We start from the raw sequence: 21,811 nt of genomic DNA, 5'->3' as shown, positions 1-21,811 counted from the left end.
ATCCCACTTCGCTGTTGTATAGCGCATGCTGATATCTTATTCTCAGAAATCGCGATTCTTCATGCTGTGGTAACGGCCGCCCAGGACCAAATCGATAGTGCCAGGGAACCGAAACCACTGCCTGTCGCGGCGTTGTTCAAGGCCTACGATGAAGTTCTCCCCCAGCATGGCGTCGATCCAGACTCAGACCAGCATCTTTCGGCCTTCGTTTTTCGAGTAGGGGGTGAGCGCGGGGATGGCACCCTCCTTGAGAAATTCCAAGCCATTCTAGGTCGCATGGGGATCGTATTGGAATTCGGCGAAAATACCACTCTCTCTGCCAGAACCTCATCATCCCCAGCGCCAACCGATTCTCCCTCAACCCGTCCGGTAACGTCCGCTCCGGGGCTTCAGGACCATGGGCTTCCCCGCCAGTCCCTTTGGGCACGACCTTTCCCCCCCGCGAGACCAGTTATCCACGAGAAGAGGGAAGACAGAGGTCTTTCATCTGAAGGCAACGATGTGGAACTTCACCCAGACTTCGAATCGGGACATGTCCTACAATCTGCACAACGAGCAGCGCTGTCGTCTGCCTTGAACCGTTGGCGCAGTGCCGCCACTCAAGGAAATCGAGAACTTCACCCCAGTAACGATCTGAAGCCGAACCCTACCCTCTTTAGGGAGAGATCAAACATCACCTATCATCATGCTGATCACGATAATCATGATATCGGGGCCAAACAGCGTGGTGACAGTGATGTCAGCGCGGATGGGCCTGTTTACCGTCCTTCTTTATTGTCGGCTGTGGACCGCTGGCGCACCACTGTTGCGCAGCGTCATGCTCTAGAGGCGCACCGTAACTCTCAACTACCTTCCACCCAGAGCGCACCACAAGCCGTCGACCATCGATCTTCTATCACTCGAGGCGGGGGAAAGGCGGTTTCTATGGAAGGCAAGGATCAGAGTGCTCAAGCAGCACAAGCCTCAGTTGCCCGTCTCCGAATTGAGGCAGTGACCATGAGTGATCAGAAGCCAACCACACAAGAATTTGCGCCTCTGGGAAATGTCACGCCGCCAAGCCGAAAACAAAGAAGTCTCTTGGGGTCTTCTCAACCTGGTGAGGAGCAGACTGCTATTCAGGCTTCGGAACAACGTCTCATGGTCCGAGCTGCGCGGGCCCGGGAGATCTATCTCGCAAGTAAGGTTTTCAATCATTGGGCTGATCGAACTGCTCGTCGGTTAGAGCGAGAGGCTGTCGCTAGACGACACATGATTCGATTTCGCTGTTTCCGAGGCTGGAGTCAAGTTCCAACCTCCAGAGCTCCCGCTGCGGATCACCTCAGGGCAGCAACTGCTGCACAGAAGTTGCAGCGCGCAGTCGCAGACCATGAAGAACAACTCCGGTTGACAGCTGCTGCAGCTTCCCAGGCCTACCGTTTGAGCAATGTTGAGCGCGCGCTTAACAGCTGGCTATGCCATGTCTCGGAACATGCAGCTCGACAGAGGGCTGCAGCTCGAGAGCGAATGAAGTCTCTGGCCAAGTGGATCTTTCACGCCGGCGATAACGCGGCCCTTGGTGAGGCGGTTGTAGCCCATAGAATTCAAGCGAACGAGGTCAATGCTTTGATTCGATGGAACGGGCAGGCTGAGAGAGGTGCCACGAGGCAAACAGCCGCCTCGCGAATCGGAGGGTTCCATCTGTCCTTTGGATACCTCAGGAGCTGGTGGGACCAATCTGAGGTACATCGGAGAGCACAGACATGTCAGCAATATCGGTTACTGACAAGGGCGACACATATTTTTGACTTATGGAACCTTCAGGCAAGAGCTCAAGCCTTCGTATGGAGAAACGAATACATTTCGGTCACACACACATTTGATTTGTGGGCCCGGCGATCACAAGCCCATGCGCAAAGGGAGAATGAAGCGATGCTGTTCTATGAAAGAACTGCCAGGGCTCGATCATGGGGCCAGCTGAGGCATAGACATCGGAAATGCTTAGATCTAGAGCGCCTAGAGAACCGCACGCGCTTCTATATCGGGGCTGTCCGCATTCTTGACATCTTTGGTGCAGCCGTAGCACAGCATAGGGTTCGAGAAAAGGAAGCAGTCAAGCGTCACCTCATGATGAGATACCAGCAAGTTTCAAGGGAGAGAAAGAGGCGCAACTTCTTCGCGGCCTTGGATCGGTGGAGGTCGCTTACAGCTCGAGACCTACACCAGGCTTCAACGGCAAAGATGTTCACGACAAGACAAGGCTCCCGGCAGCAACTTGGGGTAATGGAAAGGTGGAGCCGTGAAGCGCTTGAGGATCAGCAGCGATGGTATCGGGCGCAGCTTCGACATGGACAACCATGGCTACGTTTATGGGCCGACGCATCTATGGGTCACAAACACCAACATCTACAAGCTCAGTCCCTATGGGCAGCCGGCAAGCAGTGGCAGTACCAGAAAGTATGGTCCATGTCCACCTTGCAGCAGCGTGGCCAAGCGCATACTGCGACAGTTCTCGAACAAAGACACGATCGTGAGAGATGTAGCCGGGCTTTCCGGCTGTGGAAGCAGAGATTCAACAAGGGAAAGAGCGTAGCTTTTGGGGAGGAACCTAATGCGTCGCAAAACTTCGGATCTTCCGGCATTTTCCGAAACAGATTGATGACCTTTTCCGCAAAGAGGTCACAGCTCAGTCGCGAAGGGGACAATATACATTATCCAGGACTCCCCGACACCCCTACCCGACGAACGGGGCGGTTCTTTCCTATGGGAAATCTTCCATCGACAACTCCAATGCCGGCAGTGAGGGAATTGAACGAGAGCGCAAGTTCCTCGAGCATCGGGGATGAGGCCGTAGCATTATCCTTAGATCGAGCCCCTAGCATCAGGGTTCCAACAGGTCTGCCTTCGACAACCCCCAGAGCCCCCGTCCCAGCTTATTTAGAGCGAGAATTTCGATTTCGATCTTCACAGCCTCAACAGCTCAGCAAGGATCAATTAGCCTCGAGTCACAACCAGCCACCAGCTCGGCCAGGGACCTCTCAGCCAAGCCAGGGCAGACCTATGTTCAGATTACCCACCGTTGAGCAAGGTCCCGTAGGTCGGAGCACACCCAGAACCCTCAGCCGACCTATAGCGGCTAGATCTGTCACGGCAGATGGTCGTGGGCTGAACCAAATACGCTCCGATGCATCACTCCCATCCGCTCTGAGGGCCCGATCACTCGGGGCACGCCCTCAGCAGCAGTATGTGATATCACATCGGCCAGTTCCCGGGAGCATTGAAGATGGGGGTGCGAGTGCGAGTAGGCACACGTCGACTCGGCAGACTTCTGCTGAGATGGGTGTTCCCTTCAAGCAATTCGGGGGCGCTTCACTAATGCGCCCAAGAAAGCCAAGTATGTGAGGCCGTTCGGTTCAGAATTCATTTATTTGGCGATTCGCACGGCTAGAGATTGTTGCGCAGATCGGAAGAGAGTTGGGGGTTGAAACCTCTTGAATAGCATCAGTGCGTGAGCAGTAGCATGTGGGCACGGATAGTTTTGTTTGGATACCCTTTGCTACTTGGACAGGAGTAGATGGCGTTGGTCAAAATTTTGCTTGAAATATATGAATGAAAGCCGATGTGAATTCGTGCCTAATAGTACATTATTTATCCATTTATTTTATATCCGCAGGCGCCGGCTTTGGTTATTGATGGGTTATGATGAAGCAGAATATGACGGAGCGATACCAAGTACGGAGTATAGAGGGGAGTACGAATACGAAGTACCTTCCAGAGGAGAGCAATAATACGAGTATTACTAAGTACCTAAGTACCTTGACACTCGTCGACCTACGCGTAGTATACAGAGTATCCGTACTACCTAGTTAGTACCTACTTTGACCAAGTCGCCGAACAAACGCCGCTGCCCCAGTTTACGAGCACTCCAAGTTCAGGACACCCATGTGCGTCACGTCGCATCACATCGCATCACGCCTCCCTGCACCAGATGCATATGCACCCTCCTCCAAGGCGACCCGCCCGCATAGCCATTCGCGAAGCTCCAAAACTGCACTGATCCCGCGCTGCTACACCCCGTAACCTGTTGGGACCAATGCTGGCAATGCGATCACTATCACCCCTCAGAGTCCGGTAGTATGAGCGCCGTCCTGCCGGGCAAGCCACAATCGAGGCTCCAGGGTCTGGCGACAGGCTCCTGGGACTCCAGGCATATCAATGTGAGCGTCCCGACCCGGCCAGGTGCCTAGGCCCTGCTAACCAAGTGCATCCAGGTATACATAACCGGAAATGCATTCACAATCCTAAGTGACCCCCGAACTATTGTCCAGACCATCTACGACGGCGACGAACAACCTCTCGAAGCCATCGCCTTCAACGAAAGTTCCGGGAAGATCGCATGCTGCACCTCCTCGCAAGTTCGCGTCTACAAGCCATTAGGCTTACGAGAAAATGCGCTCAAGGTTCGAACTGCAACATCTATAATGCGCAGACCACGTACGACCAGCGCTAACAATCCGACAACAGTGGGCGCTCGAATTGGCCTTTGACATCCCACACCCAAGGCCGGATACACCATGTACATTATCTTGGGGAGCCTCAGACGAGATTCTTCTCGGTACGAGTTGGCTATCCCTCTACACAACTAGGGGCGAGTTAGCATGCTTATGGGAGCGAGAGCTCCCGAGCCCTGTCAAGTCGGCCTCGTTATCCTACGATTCGGCATACATTGTCTCCCTCGGCTACTATGACCGACTTCCCAAAGTTTGGCGGCGCCTTACATATGGCGCAGACGAGGTTCGCTTTGACATGAGCTATCTATCGCACCCTAGCATCGTCAGCTCTGCCCGATGGCGTAAACCATTCCATGTTGAGCAGACAGCCGAGAACGTATTGTATACGTTTTGTACAGACGCTGTCGTTCGTGTCTGGACCCCTACTGATACGTTTGATGGGAAACACTGGCAGCTTTGGGGCCGAGTTGATGTGGGAGCCTCGATACACGACGGACCGCTTGCCGCTCACGATGTCCAGCTAGCATTTATCATCGACTCACGCGACTTCACCCCATCCGTCGAGAGAGCTGTTCAGGATCGCATGACAAACGACTCAGTCGTCGACGATATTGCACTTGAGCATCTCGTGGCTGTTGCTAGAAAGAGCCCTGAGATTTGTATTGCCATCGATAGTTACGGGCTCCTCTCAGCTTGGGCATTTGAGAATGTCAATAGCAATACTGCCGATTCTCCAGGCATATTCAACATTGCCCAGATCCGCTCGCGCCAGCTGGAGTTTCTCAGTGGCTTCCTTTCTCTCAGGAATCTGCCTCATGTTGAAGTTCAGACGTATTGCGACAGGTCCACTGGCAAACTCCAAATTCTCCTGCATTCATTCGATGGCAGGATAGGGGTTTTCACAACCAATATTGCAGATCTACTGGACCCAACCACAAATGACCGTCGTCTCGCTCTAGAGACCATCTGGTCCGGTCACTCAGGCTCTATCCAGAAAATGGTACGCAACTACAGTGGGAAAGCCGTTGTTTCGCGGACCCGCGATGGCGAGAGCATCGTCTGGAATCATACCCAGTCAAGGTCGTCAAACAACCCTAGTCCGAGCTTGTCTCGCAGGTGCGTGATTCCTGAGAGAGGCCACATTCATCGCATCTCTGTTCTGCGAAAGGGTCGCTTTGTGGTATTTTTGCAGGAAAGGACCCTAACTCTGTGGGATTGCCGATCTGAAAAGGCTGTACCATTGGGACAGTGTTCATATGAGATCTCCGGCAAGCCTCTCTGTCTTATAATCCTACCCCGTCCACAAGTTCGGGACTACAGTACCGCCCATATCGCTACCGTCACGTCAGAGGGCCGTGGCATTGTATGGGAGATAAGTTTACCTCGCTATTTCGACGACCCAATGTCGATCGCCGGGGCAAATGTCCAGGAGTTCTGCCGGCTGGAACTCGAAGATGTCGAGGGGCTAGCATATGTTCTTCCTGTCGATCCTGCGGGTTCGTCCCCGGTTGCCCACGGATTTCTCGATATCTTTGCCCGAGACGTGGCTATTTCATATACACGGACTGGCCGGGTTGACTTTTGGACAGCCCGTGTTGATCTTGAGCGACGCCAAGTGGATTGGCTATCGACATCTTCTACTGAGACTCGCATATCCGACCCGTCATTGATCAGTGGAAGTATGCTGAAGAAAGCTGCGCTAGTTAATTCTTCGAGGTCAATGGTTACGATTTGGGATATCGGAGGCGCTCGTCTTGAGTTTGACGAAGATTACGAGACACACAATGCAATCCAAGACCTTGATTGGACATCGACACCGGACTCCCAGTCCATATTGGCAGTTGGGTTTCAGTACAAGGTCATACTACTCTCTCAGATGCGCTTTGACTATCTGAACAAGGGCCCTGCGTGGGCGCGCGTACGAGAGATTGTCATTCGTGAGCTTACACCGCACCCGATCGGGGACTCTACATGGCTCAGCGACGGTCATCTGGTCATTGGAGCCGGAAACCAAATGTTTGTTCACGGTCGCAATGTCAGTAGCTCCGACCAGTTGATTGCCGGGTCGAGGTTGCCTCATCGCAAAAATGGGACATGGGATCTATTCGACGCTATCCAGAGATTTAACGGCCCACTTCCGGTTTTCCATCCTCAGTTCCTCAGCCAATGTATCTTGTCGGGGAAAAGTGACCTTGTCCGTCGAATCTTGTTCGCGCTACACAAGAGTTTGAAGTTTTATATCCCGGGCGAGAGCCTGGATGACTACCTTGGGCTGGACATCAGAGAATTCTACGCCGAAACGGTGAGATGCTTGTTACGATGGCGGGCATGGGGGTCAAACAACTAACATTCTTCCCCGTAGGCTCATCCAGGGCGCTTTTCTGACAGAGTCAACGGGACTTACCTTAACGGTAACCACGGGGATGAGGAGGACGAAACATTTACGGAGAACACAGCAGCTGCAATAAACGAGAAGCTTACCAAGGTTCACATCCCGCAACTTACAGGCCACGAACAGATTCAGCTTGCCGACATCATCGAATGCGCAGCGTTCGTGGAGCGTCACAGGCGGTCTATGGACGAGAACGGAGCGCGGTTCATGCTCTTCTTTCGCCAACATGCGCTCCGGAAGGGACGCGCCACCCAAATGCACCTTTCATGGAGGGAGATCAACTGGGCATTTCACTCCAACAGTCAGGATATTCTTGTGGATTCTGTGTCTCGCCAGAACCACGGGAGGGTGCTGTGGGAACATGCGCGCGAGAGTGGTATCTTCATGTGGCTATCCGATATCAACGCAGTGGTAAGTGTGTGACCAACGTGGCCAAAGATTCAGAGTCTGACGGGCAACAGAAAGCACAATTTGAAATCGTGGCTCGAAACGAGTACACAAAGGGAGAGGAAAAGAACCCGGTCGATTGCAGCCTGTTCTATCTAGCTCTGCGGAAGAAGACTGTCCTCCAGGGCTTGTGGCGCATGGCTGCCTGGAACAAGGAACAAGCAGCGACGCAGAAACTGTTGGCTAACAATTTCTCCGACCCCAAGTGGAAGAAGACGGCACTGAAAAACGCTTACGCGTTGCTCAGCAGGCGACGTTTTTGTGAGACAACCCTGAGATCCATACATCATGGGAAGATAACATCGAGTAATGGCTAATCTGAAACAGCATACGCGGCGGCATTCTTCCTTCTAGGCGATAACCTTGAGGGAGCAATTGAAATCTGCTTGCACCAATTAAAAGACCTGCAGCTCGCCATTGCCATTGCACGAGTATACGAGGGTGACGATGGTCCCGTATTGCGGAGGATTCTCCAAGAAGAGGTACTCTCGCTGGCAGCTCAGGAAGGCAACCGATGGCTCTCATCATGGGCTTTTTGGATGCTAGGCCGCAGGGACATGGCAGTGAGGGCATTGGTCGTAAGGGCTCCCCTCCCCCTTCCAGTATGCCCGATGATCGATAAGGCTGACAAGAAGGCCCAGACTCCAGTCTATGCCCTCATCGAGACCCCACATTCTCCAGACATCAAGTCGCGCCTGTTTCTCACGGACGATCCAGCTCTAGTCGTTCTTTATTCGCAGTTGCGGCAACAGACACTGTCGACCTTGCGCGGTGCGTCTAAGGTCACGCCCAAGGCTGAATGGGACTTTGTTCTCCATAGCGCGAAGCTCTACGATCGGATGGGCTGCGACCTCTTGGGTCTCGACTTAGGTATGTTGTAATTAGATGTACGCACTCGGGAAAGGCTATCTCTGACTATCGTCCTAGTTCGAAACTGGGAGTTCCAGCAGTCAGCAAGGCCAGGCCTGGGTGGAGAGGTCAATCCGCTCAAGCTACTGAGGCGGCGGAGCTCTCTCGTCGTGGACGACCGGCCACTGATCAGCTTGCAGAAGGGCATGCGTTTAGATGGGGTGCCGAAAAAGCCTACAGCCCCAGCGACGACGTTCGAAGAGCCAGATGCATCATCATTATTGGATAGTTTTGGTTTTTAACGTCACTGTGCCGGTAACGCCTGGTTCCAGGCCTGTTGTACTCGCTATTGTGATGCGTAGAGGCGTTTGGTGAGATGGTAAATGAGGCTATATAGTGGTAATAAATACGAGGGTGTCGGGGACGACGTCTTTCACCCCCTAAGCGCGCTTGCACGACGGATACACTGTGCTCGGTCGTCCTAGACTGTATAGGCAACATGCCTTGTGGTAGCACATAACATTCGAGGCTTAGGGTAGGGGTAATGAGGGTTGATGAAAGTGCCCCTTAGCAATAGACAAAACCACCGAGACGCTGTAAAATGCCACGCTTAACACACGGGAAAATAACTAATCAACTATATAAGGACTGAGTAGCAACTATAATTAACTTGCGGAGGATCATAACAGTACACGAAGCATATCGAGTCCTCCTTTGATTTTTTTGCCACCCTTTGTTTGTCCACCAGATGCCGCCGTCATCGTCTCCCGCCGAAACACGGAGCTTAGTCACTGGTGGTCCACCGATACGGCGACGCCAACGCCCATAGTCTTACCAATCACCCCGACCTGGCACACACATAGATCGCTGCACTCTACGGAGTAGTAGCAGGTGTCAATACTTAGATGCTCTAACATCGGTGGCGACAACAAGATCGAAGCATCGTCGCCGACCACCCCGACGCCATGGCTCCTCCGACACCCCCCGGGCGCAGCTTCACGATCCGAGGCGTGGCGGCTGGGTTGGCTGTGGGCACCGTCATCTGTGCCGCCAATGTCTACTTTGGCCTGCAGACGGGATGGGTGTCCATCATGTCCATGCCTGCTAGTCTGATGGGCTATGGCATCTTCAAGCTCCTGTCCCCTCACCTGAGCTTCCCCTTCACCCCGGTGGAGAATGTGCTAGTCCAGAGCGTCGCCTGCGGCATGGCCATCATGCCTCTGGGCTGCGGTCTAGTTGGAGTTGTGAGTCTTCCATTTCGCACGAGGCTCATCTTGTCACCACCGCTAATTCCAGGGCGCTTCTTTAGATACCGGCCATGACTGACCTCCTCACACCTGAGGAGAGGGGCCCCATTAACCTGAACATCTGGCAGCTCATCATCTGGTCCGTGGGGCTCTGCTACTTTGGGGTTGTCTTTGCTGTCCCTCTGTAAGCTCTGCAAGGAACACTTTGTCGATACAAATATCTGCATATACTAACAACCACGGAAAAGACGCCGTCAGGTCATCATAAGGGAGCGTCTGCGCTTTCCGAGTGGCTTCAGCACTGCCGTCCTCATATCTGTTTTACACAGTCAGGGCCACCAGTCTCAGAAGGCGCTAGATGCTGCCGCAGAGGGCAGCTTTGCAAGCCTGGTCCCTCGGGATGAGCCGCTGCTCCCGGCAGAGGTTGCTACCGTTGATCCTCCGGACGAGAACCCGGAGGAGGATGCCCAGGGTAAGAGTACCGACTGGGCATCCAACATGCGGCTTTTGCTCCTGTGTTTCCTTGCCTCCGGATTCTACACTGTGTGTACCTACTTCTTCCCTATTCTGCGCAACCTCCCCATATTTGGCCCGGTCGCTGCCAATACGTGGCTATGGACGCTCAACCCCAGCTTCGCCTACATTGGCCAAGGTATCATAATGGGTGCCGAGACGACTCTTCACATGACTCTAGGAGCCGTGTTGGGCTGGGCCATACTCAGTCCCCTGGCGAAGTCTAAGGGCTGGGCTCCTGGACCCGTCGATGACTGGGAGCTTGGCAGCAAAGGCTGGATCGTCTGGGTATCTCTAGCAATCATGCTTGTCGATGCCGTAGTGAGCCTGGCTTACATTGCCCTGCACCCCATCATTGGGAAGCAGACCACGGCCTTGGTTACTCGAATTGGCCAGGGTGTCAGGAGCTCGAGGCTGGGGAGCTTGTTTCGGCTCGACCCTCACAATTACGCACCCATCCCCAACGACGATGGTGACCTCGCCTCGCCTCGAAACTCGTCAGACGAAATGACATATGAATCTCGTCCAAAGGGCGACGACCCGGAGGGCGATGCTCCGCCAGAGCAGAGAGTGACGAAAAAGGTGGTCTCAGTTGGTCTAGTGCTGTCCATACTTATTTGTGTCCTGACGATTCACATTGTTTTTGGAAATCTCGTCCCACTATACGCCACTGTCATTGCCGTCCTGATGGCTTTGGTTCTGAGCATCATGGGGGTTCGGGCACTCGGAGAAACCGATTTGAATCCTGTCTCGGGTATCAGCAAGCTTGCACAGCTCTTCTTTGCGCTGATTATACCGCAATCTCACAAATCCAGCGTTCTCATCAACCTCATTGCAGGTGCTGTAGTAAGTGTCTAATGATATACTTACTCTCCTCCCTACAGATGACTGCAGCTAACAATTTCTACGTAGTCCGAAGCTGTAAGTTAAGTTGAAAGCGATCTAAGTAGGCTGTGAAAACTAACTAACCACCCCTAGGGTGCTCTCCAAGCGGGTGATTTGATGCAGGATCTCAAGACTGGTCATCTCCTGGGTGCGGCGCCCAAAGCTCAGTTTTGGGGCCAGGTTATTGGGGCCACTGTTGGTGCCGTCCTAAGTGCCCTCATTTATCGTCTGTACACGATGTAAGTGCCGATGGACACTATACCCTGCGATTCATCAGGCTAATACTTCGAAAAAGGGTATATGAGATTCCTGGAGAGCTTTTCCAGGTACCAACTGCCTATGTATGGATATTCACCGCAAGGCTAGTCACAGGCAAGGGACTCCCTGACATGGCGAAGGAGTGGGCAATGGGGGCGGGTGGCCTCTTCGCGATGACTACATTGGTTCGGACCTTCTCCGTGGGGAAGCCATGGCGATCTTGGATCCCTGGCGGGATTGCAGTGGCTGTCGGTACGTTGACTTGTGCTGGGAACCTTGTGCTTAGACTAACGAAGCCCAGGCATGTACAACGTTCCGTCGTTCACGTTGGCGCGTGCTATCGGGGGCATCTTTGGCTGGCACTGGGTGCATGTCATGAAGCGATCCAATACCCCCTTGATTATTCTTGCATCAGTAGGTGATGATACATGGCCGTGTTTGGGCACTCGCTTACGGGCTTCTAGGGCTTTATCTTGGGAGAGGGGTTCTTGAGCATCGTAAATCTCATCCTCCAGGGGTTCAAGGTTCCGCATTTCTAGACGTTGGATCAAGTAACAACAGGATGGACAACAATAGCATAAGCGCAATAGATTAAATTCTTGGCTATGGAAACGCCTGTAGCCCTACTTCATTTTCCAAGACCGGCTCTTCGGCTCCTTCCCATCCACGGACCACTTTGTGCTTACTGACAATGCGCGGGCGTTTTCCTCAAGAACCGAATAGGTCACCTCGCCAGATAATTTTGTGGAACTTGGGAGATCCTTGTGAGAATCTTCTGGGGGCAAGAGAAGAAATCCCTGCTTCCAGTGTGTAGGGGTTGTGAATGGGCCGGTGGAAAGGGCCACATTTCCCTGCTTCTTCTCAGTCCACTCCTCGACTGTGGTCTCTGGCTCTGGCACAGGCTCATCCGCTTCTGTGGCAAAGTGGTTGTCAAACCAGATAAGGAAACCATCAAGCATGTCGATTGAGTGCTCGAGGGGCGACTCCCATTTTGCTGTGAATGATAGCTCTTCCTTCTTGACAGTACGCAGATCGAGGACTTTGAAGGGGTAGGGCTTTCCGCAGACAGAGGTCTTGGGCATCACATCAATGCGCGCCTCGTCGTAGATACCCTCTTGCATGGCCTTCATGTCGAACCCGTACACATCTCGCCAGTACGAGATGTGGTCGGAGACGAACTCTGGGTCTGCAACCGGGGCAATCCACATGGTTGCTGAGCTAGGAGCCATGATGCCATCCGGTTTGAGATACTTGTCCCGTGCGTACAGGACACTGGGAAGCATGGCTTCGTAGAGGAGGAAATATCCCATCCACTCGCTGACAATGACGTCGACCTTGTCGACAGGAAGAACTACGTCCTCAATTGCGCCCTTGACGCAGGTGATTGTGTTGGAGAGGCCGTTGTTGAAGATATTCTCCATGGCCTTGGTCATTATGTCGGACTTGTCGACAGCAATAACCTGCTTCGCTCCAGCTTTGGCACAGAACATACTTAGAATTCCTGGTGCGAGTAGCATTAGAAATGAAAAATTGCCTTCAAGGTATTCCCGAGCGAAAAGTAAAAATACTCAAATACTCACCAGTGCCACATCCAATATCCAGGACGATCTTGTCTTTGAACAGGTGCTTGTTGCCATAGATGAAGTCACGGTACGCATCTGTCCGGACCGCATCTTTGAGCATGGTTTCATGGATCTCTTAGGGACCAGTCAGCTGTGTCTCATAATAGTGTGTTGAGAGAATTTAGAGCGGCAATACCGTGAGCTGCGTATGATTCAAAGTAATAGTCCGAAGTGTCCTTCTTGGGAGCATTCGTCGAAGTTCTGGGCTCTGTATCGTCGCCCCAACGACGATCTAAGGTCTGTTCCACAGCCAGGCGGTAGTTGGAATACTGGTCTCGAAGTGCTTCAAGTTCCGCCTCCAGGGCCTTGTTGCGAGCCAGCAGCTCCTTGGCTGAGCCATCAACTGAGCTGGGGTCAGATTGGCTCTCTTCTTGGTCACCCTCGAGGACTTCGTCAAGGGTGAATAGGAGGGCGTCGTTCTCGAGCGTGGGCTTCAGGTACTGTTCATTCTCGATGTGTTCGGGAGAGATCTGATCTGGGAGCGGTTGCCCTTGCTGGGCGCGGTCCCTCACAAAATTGACCAACTTGATAGCGCCGTAGAAGTCAAGATGTAACCGCCGTACGGTTGCCAGGAAGTCGAATTGGTGCTTCTCTTTGCAGTGAGCAAGCATTTCCGATGGGTTAGAGAAGGTCTGGGCGTCAAAGAATGACACTATTGTCGACGGCTCCTCATCGGGCTCGACATCAAGCCAGTCACTCTCACCGGAGCTATCCGAGGCATTGCTGCCAGACAAAACCTCTGGCTGTTCATGCATTTTTTTTGGCTGTTTTGCTGTTGACAGTTGACAGTTGCCAGTGACACTACTACTGTGTCCGCTGGGTGAGTGGACATTGATCCACATCAAGTCAACTTTGTGCGTCGCTGAGCTAGAATGCAATTGGGCGAGGGTTGTTTCACCCAAATATCGCTGTACAGGGTGGGTGGCACCCATTAAAATACTAGTAGGCAGCTAGCTCAAATCAACGAACATCATGTAGAAATGTTCGAGAACACACCTTATATGCCTTGATACGTTACGACCAGGGGTGAATGACAGGTGCCTTGGAATGCCCTCGCCATGTGCCGGCAGTGTAATTTTGGCGTATCAACCTCTCTCTAAAGTTTTACTCTCAATCAACGTCGTCCTCATCCCCGCTGCTTTCGCCGTCGTCGCCGTCATCGTCATCATCGTCTCCGTCCGAGACTTGTTCTCCTAGCTCACGAAGCCGAGTCTGGTAATCTAAGCGTTAATACGTGCTTAGGGAGCCAGCAGTGAGCCCGAGAGTTGACGTACCTTATACTTGGCGACCTTCTCCTCCAAGTCACTAAATACCATAAGAAGGTCGTCAAGCTCCGATTGGGCGGTTTCTCTGGCCTCGTTGGCTTCGGCCTTCTCTGCTTCTGCCTACAGTTTGGTTAGACAAGTCCTGGTTTCCAGGTCATAGTTATTGTGCGAACCTTTTTGGCCTTCACGCCCATCTCGTCCGTAGCTTTGTGGGCGTCTTCAAGTTCTGTCTCGAGCTCGTGATTCCTATCTTCGGCTTCCTTTGCGCGCTTGGTCTGCTCTGCCGTAGACTTCTCATGCTGTTCACGAAGGGACTGTCTATCCTGCGTCTTGCTCTTGTTTGCCTGGATAGTAGATCATTAGCGGGGACTCGGGAATACTACGAGATGGACTCTTAAACGAGAGGGGGAACCCAAAAAGAACTCACCTTTAACAAGTCGACCTCCAACCGACTGATTGTAGCTTTGAAATCTGCTACCTCCGCCTCCGTCCGTCGTTGAAGGCGCTCGGCTTCCGTCTCGGCAGTTTTACGAACTTGGGCCAGCTTCTGCTCATGCTCGGTTTCTTTGGCGTCTAATTGTTTTCGCAGCTGGGCAGCTTGCTTCTCAAGCTCGGCATCTTTCGCAGCCATCTGTTTCTGGAGATCGGCATCCTTGGTCTTGAGTTCGCCCCGTAGCTGCTCAGCTTGCTTCTCAAATGCAGAGTTCTTGGTAGCCAGCTGCTTCTGGAGCTCAGTTTCCTTCGCAGTGATTTGTCTCCGTAGTTGTTCTGTTTGTTTCTCAAAAGCAGCGTCCTTTGCGGCCTGTTGCGTCTGGAGCTTGCTGTAGGATAGTTAGCCAAAACTTGTCTGGTCTTTTGGGGAGTCACTGACCGGATTTCGGCTTGATGCGCTTTTTCTCGAGCTTCGAGCGCTTCTCTTGCCTTCGCTAATTCCAATGCAGTACCGTCTTTCGAGCGATGATGGTCAGCTTTTTCTTGAGAAAGCTGCCTCTCAAGGGAAGCCATGTCAACCTTGGTCTCCTCTAGGGCATGATCCTTCTCTTCCAACTGGGTGCGTAGCGAATCTACGAGCTCTCGTGAGATTCCTTTCTGGACCCCATTGGCAATCACGGATATCTCCAATCCCGGCTCCCTGTCAATGGCGCGTGCTATGCGGCTATAGTTGTCTTTCAAGAAATCGACAAAAACGGCGTCAAAGAAGACTTCAGGAAGCATTCCCTTTGCCGAAGAATCGGCTTTCTGGGGCGTGACCTCGAAATCTCGCACAAGGGGATGACTGCGAAGCTTCCCTAGCCGGTCAAGGTACCTATCGCGGTCTAGCCGTGATAACAAGATCGAATGCAGTGTAGCACGGGGTATGGGGGAGTCCTTGGTGGAGAACTCATACGCGACGCCGAGAAGCATGGTGCATAGGCCTTGGACGAGCTCGCCGCCAGGGACCACAGGCTGTAGTACGGCCTGGACAAGACTTTGTACGTTGCTACCCTCGCTAAGAAAGTCATTGACGGCGTCAATATCCTCAAAAAGCCAACCAAGGAGCACCATTAGGTATCCCACGATGATTCTCGGGTCGTCATCTCTCCGAAGGCCCGCAATGAGGTGTGCCGTCACAGTTTGGATGCAGGTCACAACTTCTTCACCATTATCCGAGTCACCTTCTGTTAATCCAGAAGCCTTTGACTTGGCTGCAGGATTCTCGAAAAGTAGGTGGAAAGCAATGACAGAAGCAAACCATGATCGGTATGGGTCACTGGCAGAGACAACGGCGCTAGGGTTTAGTAGAACAGTGAGGACGTTGGTGTTCTCATCCCTCCCCGACTGGTAGCCATCAATGGCCCTTGCTAGGAAATGAGCTCTAACTTCCGTATGGTTCGAGAAATAAGCCTTGAGACATTCGCATGCGGCAAAGCGGACATCGAACGCTCCCAGATCCTGAACACTCAGCGTCAAATCGAGTAAGCCGTCAATCACGTAGACTTTCGCATGCCCATTGGGTTTTGGGGTCCCCGCAGTGTTTTCCAGCGGCGATGGCACCATTAGCTGGGCAAAGCTTTCCTGGAGACTAGCATTATTTCGTATCAAGTCGCCGCTTGTGGAGAGAGCCTAGTCTGTTTAGTGTCATGATACACTTGAGGGAAGAACAGCAGAACCATCGCACCTCGGCTTTAATTTGCGTGTGAGTTCCGTGACTAAATGCCAGCTGAAGGACGCTGTAGGCTACACCGTGTTTCCAAAAGGCTGACTGGTTCTGTGCGGTTCCAACAGATCCCGTCGCAAGAAAGAGACGTATCACAGCAAGAAACGCGTAGACGTTGCGATTTCGCTGTGCGAGAGCCCAGTCTGCAACCTCGGCCTCCTGGCTCTGGGTTCGTAACAAACGTCCCAGAAGATCTGCTAGTCGGTTGATACACCCGGACTCGCGGAATAAGGATTGATTGGTCCCATTTCGGCGCAAAAGATTGGCGAGCAGTATAAAACAATCTTCAACGGATCGCCCTCCCTCGGCAAGAGATCCGTCAGCATCCACTATATTGAATATTCTGTCAAAGGCACTCTCGAATCCGACGAGCTTCTGAATATCGATCGAGGTCGCAGTTAGATAAGTTAGTAAAGTTACCGCCTCATTGCGAACCGCCTCTCTTTGGTCCTCCAGAACAGCAACGATGCGAGAAATTCCTAGCGGGGCGGTGAAGATGCATTCTTCAGTACGGTCCGCACGTGAAGAGAGGATTGCCGTAAGCAATTGAAGCGAGTAGAGCCGCCCGTAGAAGTCGCTAGAGTTAAGGAAGCCAAGAAGCAAGGTAATGTTCTCCTGCCGCTGGGTAAACTCGTCTGCTAGCCACAAAGCGATCTCGTCCGAGGCCTCAGGGCTGTCCTCGTTGGGACTGAAGAGCATCAAGAGAGTCTCAAGGACGACTTTGACCGTGTCGACATCCTCTCCATCTTTGTCCAAGCTCCCAATTAGACTCCGTAACGCCCCAGACGAAACAGAAGCAGGGTAATCCTTTGCGAAGCTTCGAAGGCCAAGTATAGCGGCTCGACGATCTTCAAGCAGAGTCGCAGAGCTGAGTCGGCCGCTCAAAGTCGTGATGGTATCGCTTACAGACTGCTTCGCTGGCGCAGTCGATATGGACGAAAACATGTTGGCTTTGGTTCGGTGCCATTGGGCGACGGCTCAGCCCCGTTTTATGCGGTCCTCGATTTCGAAGTAGCCGGTCGTTTTGGTGGGAACGACTGTTAAATGCGCACGTTGACGCGCAGAACGAGTCGTTCTTGATCGTCTAGCTCAACTACCATACAGCTGGGTTATCTGCAAGCGTAAGGTTGATTAGTATCCTGGGACAACACGAGTTTTGGCTACCTGAGACAGAATTTACACGGAACATTTTGTCTTCCGCCCCAAAGAAACATGAAACGAGTTAGGCATGACTTACAATTGCGTAATGTGCGTAGAACGGCAATCCTTACGGATAGCTTATGGACAGCTTGCTCAACTGGACCGGAGGACCATGGGCTACTGGAGGCCCCGTTTCATGCCTTTTCTAATTGGATGCTTTTTGGTAGCAATTTCAGCCACACCTCATTCGCCCCATGAGCCACAGACGGTTCGAATACGCGACAGCCTAAGTAAGGTAAGCAAGGCTGGCATTTCTTTGTCCGATCGACGTAAAATATCATCCTCTGTCTATCTTCCCAGGAACTCCGACGTCCCTTTCTCTGAAACAGCCACATCGCGAAAATTTTTTGGACGGCAATCTCCTGCAACTGTTTATCGGGCGGTTGCGAAGCGTTTGGCTTGCTCCCAACTATTAACACGGTTGTGCCTCCGAATCCAGCGCGCGACGTTCGTCCGGAGCGACAGTTCAAGAAACACCCTCCTATCGCTATCGGTTTGCCCCATGCAAAGGGTCGATCCTTTTGATAGGAATTTCGTAGGGCCTCGTCGCCTCCGCCCTTATCCGCGGCTTCTGTCGACTTTGAAATTATAGGTTCCCTGCATCCCAACAACATAGCCCATCATGGGTATCCCCGCTGCCTTCCGATGGCTCTCGAGCAGATACCCCAAGATCATTTCCCCGGTGATTGAGGACCAACCGGTTACTATGCCAGATGGAACCATTATACCCGTCGATACTACTAGGCCGAATCCCAATGGCGAAGAGTTTGACAATCTCTACCTCGACATGAACGGCATTGTACATCCTTGCTCTCATCCGGAAGACAAGCCGGCTCCCAAGGACGAAGAAGAGATGATGCTTGAGGTTTTCAAGTATACAGATCGCGTGGTCAACATGGTCCGGCCGCGGAAGATCCTCATGATCGCAGTCGGTAAGAGAAACCCCTCACCTTCCCACCTCTTTTATTTGCTGAAACGCTGCACAGACGGCGTTGCTCCTCGAGCCAAGATGAATCAGCAGAGATCAAGACGATTCCGTTCAGCCCAGGAAGCGCAAGAAAAAGAAGTTGAAAAGCAAGAGTTTTTGCAGCTCCTCAAGCAGCAAAATGGTGGCAGTTTACCGGCGGAGAACGAGGAGACCCTGGCTAAGAAAGCCTTCGACTCGAATTCCATCACCCCCGGAACACCATTCATGGACATTCTTGCCACGAGCCTTCGGTATTGGTGCCAGTACAAGCTCAACACAGACCCCGGCTGGGCCAAACTCAAAGTCATTATTTCAGACGCCACTGTGCCAGGTGAAGGTGAGCACAAGATCATGTCATTTGTTCGGTCACAGCGGGCCTCTCCAGACCACGATCCCAACACTCGGCATGTCATTTACGGTCTCGATGCCGATCTCATCATGTTGGGACTTGCCACACACGAACCTCATTTTCGTGTTCTGCGCGAAGACGTATTTTTCCAGGATAGCAAGACGAGGACATGCAAACTATGTGGCCAAAAGGGCCACGAAGCTCGAAACTGTAAGGGTGAGGCCAAGGAGAAGGAAGGCGACTTTGATGAGAAAGACAATGCTGTCGCACTGAAGCCCTTTATTTGGCTTCATGTGTCCATCCTCAGAGAATATCTTGCGATCGAGCTAAGTGTCCCCGGGCTTCCCTTCCGGTTCGATCTAGAGCGCGCAGTCGATGACTGGATATTCATGTGCTGTTTTGTCGGCAACGACTTTCTGCCCCATTTGCCGGCACTGGAAATTCGCGAAGACGGCATTGACACCTTGACGGCCATTTGGAGAGACAATTTGCCATCGATGGGAGGATATGTCACCAAGGATGGCCACATCGACATGGCGAGAGCCCAGTGTATTTTGGACGGCCTTGCAAAGCAAGAAGATGCCATTTTCAAGAGGAGAAAAGAGCAAGAGGATCGTCGCGAAGCGAATGCAAAGCGGAGGAAGCTGCAGAATGACAGTACCGCCAGGAATGGCGCTCCGGGAGGCAAGAGAAATACTCATCAAGACCACACCGCCGGACAAAAACTCTTTCCCATCGGTTCATTCCCCCAGAAACCACCTCAAGCCATCACGCACGATATGGTGGTCAATCGCAATGCGATACAGGACGCCAATGTTGCCAACAAGAGTGCAGCAAGCGTGCTCAAAAACCAACTTCGAGGTGGCAAGATAGCATCCGATGCCAGCACCGAGGCTGGCCCTGAGACACCCCCGTCGACGCTGGGCAAACGCAAAGCATCGGATCTCGGGGGAGCAGAAACAGCCGATACACCAGGCAGCTCCACTCCGACGGCGGCTGCAGACGAGAAACCCGCTGATGATGTTCGGCTATGGGAGGACGGGTACCAGGATCGGTACTACCAGCAGAAGTTCCACAGAGATCCCCGGGACATTGATTTTCGCCGGCAAGTGGCACACGCCTACGCCGAAGGCTTGGCTTGGGTTCTACTATACTATTTTCAAGGATGCCCGTCATGGGAGTGGTACTACCCCTATCACTATGCCCCGTTTGCGGCTGATTTCAAAGACCTCGACAAGATGGAAATATCTTTTGAAAAAGGTCGCATCTCCCGCCCATTTGAACAGCTAATGAGTGTGCTGCCCGCCGCCTCACGGCATGCACTCCCCAATGTCTTCCATACCCTGATGACCGACAAGGATAGCGAGATCATCGACTTTTATCCGGAGGACTTCGAAGTGGATTTAAACGGTAAGAAATTCGCGTGGCAAGGGGTGGCCTTGTTGCCGTTCATTGAAATGCCACGGCTCCTTTCCGCCGTACAGGCAAAATACCCCCTCCTGAGCGAGGCAGATGCGGCTCGGAATGGCGTCGGCAAGGATGTTCTCTTGCTTTCTGATGCCCATGAGGGCATATACGACGAAATTCTCACCAACTTCTATTCTAAGAAACAAGGAGCTCCGCACTTTAAGCTCAACCCCAAGACCAGCGCCGGTTTGTCGGGCAAGGTAGCAAAGCAGGACGAGTACGTCCCTCACGGCATGCTACAATATCCGCTGGAGCGAAAGACTATGCCCGACCTTGAGTACGATCGTTCTGTGAGGTGAGCTTACTGGACGAATCACCAGTCTTCTTAGCTGGCGAAATTTCTTTCCGAGGTGTTGTTGCTGACTGTCGACATTTAGCGTAAACTACGAAATGCCCCCATCATCACATACTCATAAGTCGATGCTCCTAAGAGGCGCCAAACTCCCGCCAGTGGCTCTTACACGAAGCGACATTGAAATCATGAAGGGAAAAGCCAGGCGAGGGGGTCGGAGTTACGGTGGAGCCCCTCTTGGAAGATTTGATCCATCCAGCGGGCGGCAAGCGCCCATCCACTATGGGCCAAATGGTCAGACCCAACGTGGAGGGCACCGAGGAGGCCATCGGGGTGGAGGCTACGGTCGCGGTGGCCACGGCCAAACGTTTCCGCCTTACCCTAGCTCCCAGCCACCATCATGGCAACCACCTCCCCCTGGCGCTCCAGGTTTTGGGATGGGTGTTCCCCCTCCACCCCCACCAACGCATCATGGCAGCGGGAGAGGCGGTGGTTACAGCCAAGGGGGATGGGCCGGTCCTCCTCCTGGGCCACCTGGAACTCATCCGGGCTACCCTGGTCCCCCGCCACCGCAGCAGTACCACAGGCCTAACGATCAATATCGAGACTCCCGGCGGTACAGATGATCCAGGGTTTGAATAGCTATGATGAGAGGGTCAGCGTATTTTCTACTGCGACTTGTATAGATATGAGAATTGCAAACCTAGTGGTCAAGGCTTTGGGTATGTAGGGGAAAATAGGCGTCAAGGTGTTTAGGGCACTGTGGACATGGGGCATCTATCGAACAAAAATCAATGTTCAACTACGTATAGCTGAAGGATTTCGATGTCGTTCCTAACCATGGCATTGCCCTTGCTCACACATATTAGTAGTATCATAGTGACACCGTGAACTTAAAGGTGCCAAATATAGTTGTAGATGGTCGAGCGACTTGATACCTGACACTGCCCTCCAAGACTGGCCAGGCTGCTCAGCCAATAACTCAACATATGGCAATTACCGGCCGTAGCAAACGTGGGGTTCAGTGTCGTCGACTGGTGTGGAGGAGCTTCAGGGATCAGGAAACCAGGGGGTTCGAGATTGCGTTGTTGCACTGCCAATACATCGCACTCGAAGCCGCCAACCACAACCCTCACTGGACAAAAAGATTTAGTCCAGATAACCATCGAAGGAGGGACCAGACCAGTTTGTCGCGACGTCCACAAGCTCCAGGCGCTCTCAATTGCTGGATTACGTGGTTGGAACTCTCTCCTCCAGGTAGCCTGGCCCTGCGCTCCCCCCACCTCTCCGACAGCTCCGCACCCGACTGCGACGGCGGCGTCGACCGAATTCCAGTGCCCAACGCACCACCTTCCCTAGTCCGTCGCGGCCGTT

General features: G+C 52.8%; 5 protein-coding genes across 5 annotated transcripts; 3 read left to right on the top strand and 2 right to left on the bottom strand.

The window, feature by feature from the left end:
* Positions 1–4,112: 4,112 nt before the first annotated feature.
* On the top strand, positions 4,113–8,477 carry RAV1 (RAVE protein 1 C terminal-domain-containing protein; the record flags this gene model as incomplete). The annotated part of the gene is made up of 7 exons (XM_083195498.1): positions 4,113–4,193; positions 4,248–4,436; positions 4,630–6,789; positions 6,850–7,290; positions 7,341–7,587; positions 7,654–8,196; positions 8,254–8,477. 7 exons carry the CDS (start codon positions 4,113–4,115, stop codon positions 8,475–8,477), a joined length of 3,885 nt encoding a protein of 1,294 aa, XP_083048514.1.
* A 663-nt stretch (positions 8,478–9,140) lies between these two features.
* OPT8 (OPT oligopeptide transporter protein-domain-containing protein) lies at positions 9,141–11,063 on the top strand (the record flags this gene model as incomplete). The annotated part of the gene is made up of 5 exons (XM_083195497.1): positions 9,141–9,419; positions 9,485–9,606; positions 9,671–10,781; positions 10,848–10,856; positions 10,914–11,063. 5 exons carry the CDS (start codon positions 9,141–9,143, stop codon positions 11,061–11,063), a joined length of 1,671 nt encoding a protein of 556 aa, XP_083048513.1.
* Positions 11,064–11,701: 638 nt separating this feature from the next.
* On the bottom strand, positions 11,702–13,455 carry rmt3 (S-adenosyl-L-methionine-dependent methyltransferase; the record flags this gene model as incomplete). Its single annotated transcript, XM_083195496.1, has 3 exons — positions 11,702–12,579; positions 12,659–12,775; positions 12,837–13,455. 3 exons carry the CDS (start codon positions 13,453–13,455, stop codon positions 11,702–11,704), a joined length of 1,614 nt encoding a protein of 537 aa, XP_083048512.1.
* A 355-nt stretch (positions 13,456–13,810) lies between these two features.
* On the bottom strand, positions 13,811–17,107 carry USO1 (p115 like vesicle tethering protein; the record flags this gene model as incomplete). The annotated part of the gene is made up of 6 exons (XM_083195495.1): positions 13,811–13,912; positions 13,975–14,085; positions 14,139–14,309; positions 14,393–14,786; positions 14,837–16,068; positions 16,124–17,107. The coding sequence occupies 6 exons, from the start codon at positions 17,105–17,107 to the stop codon at positions 13,811–13,813; spliced, it is 2,994 nt and encodes a 997-aa protein (XP_083048511.1).
* Positions 17,108–17,984: 877 nt separating this feature from the next.
* RAT1 (5'-3' exoribonuclease 2) lies at positions 17,985–20,444 on the top strand (the record flags this gene model as incomplete). Its single annotated transcript, XM_083195494.1, has 2 exons — positions 17,985–18,294; positions 18,349–20,444. 2 exons carry the CDS (start codon positions 17,985–17,987, stop codon positions 20,442–20,444), a joined length of 2,406 nt encoding a protein of 801 aa, XP_083048510.1.
* Positions 20,445–21,811: the final 1,367 nt, after the last annotated feature.

The sequence above is a fragment of the Amphichorda felina genome (assembly GCF_050947745.1).
Source record: "Amphichorda felina strain 45539 chromosome Unknown scaffold_6, whole genome shotgun sequence".
Classification (NCBI taxonomy): Eukaryota; Fungi; Ascomycota; class Sordariomycetes; order Hypocreales; family Bionectriaceae; genus Amphichorda; species Amphichorda felina.
Note: the sequence above shows the minus strand (reverse complement) of the source record. Positions and strands in the feature narration are given on the sequence as shown.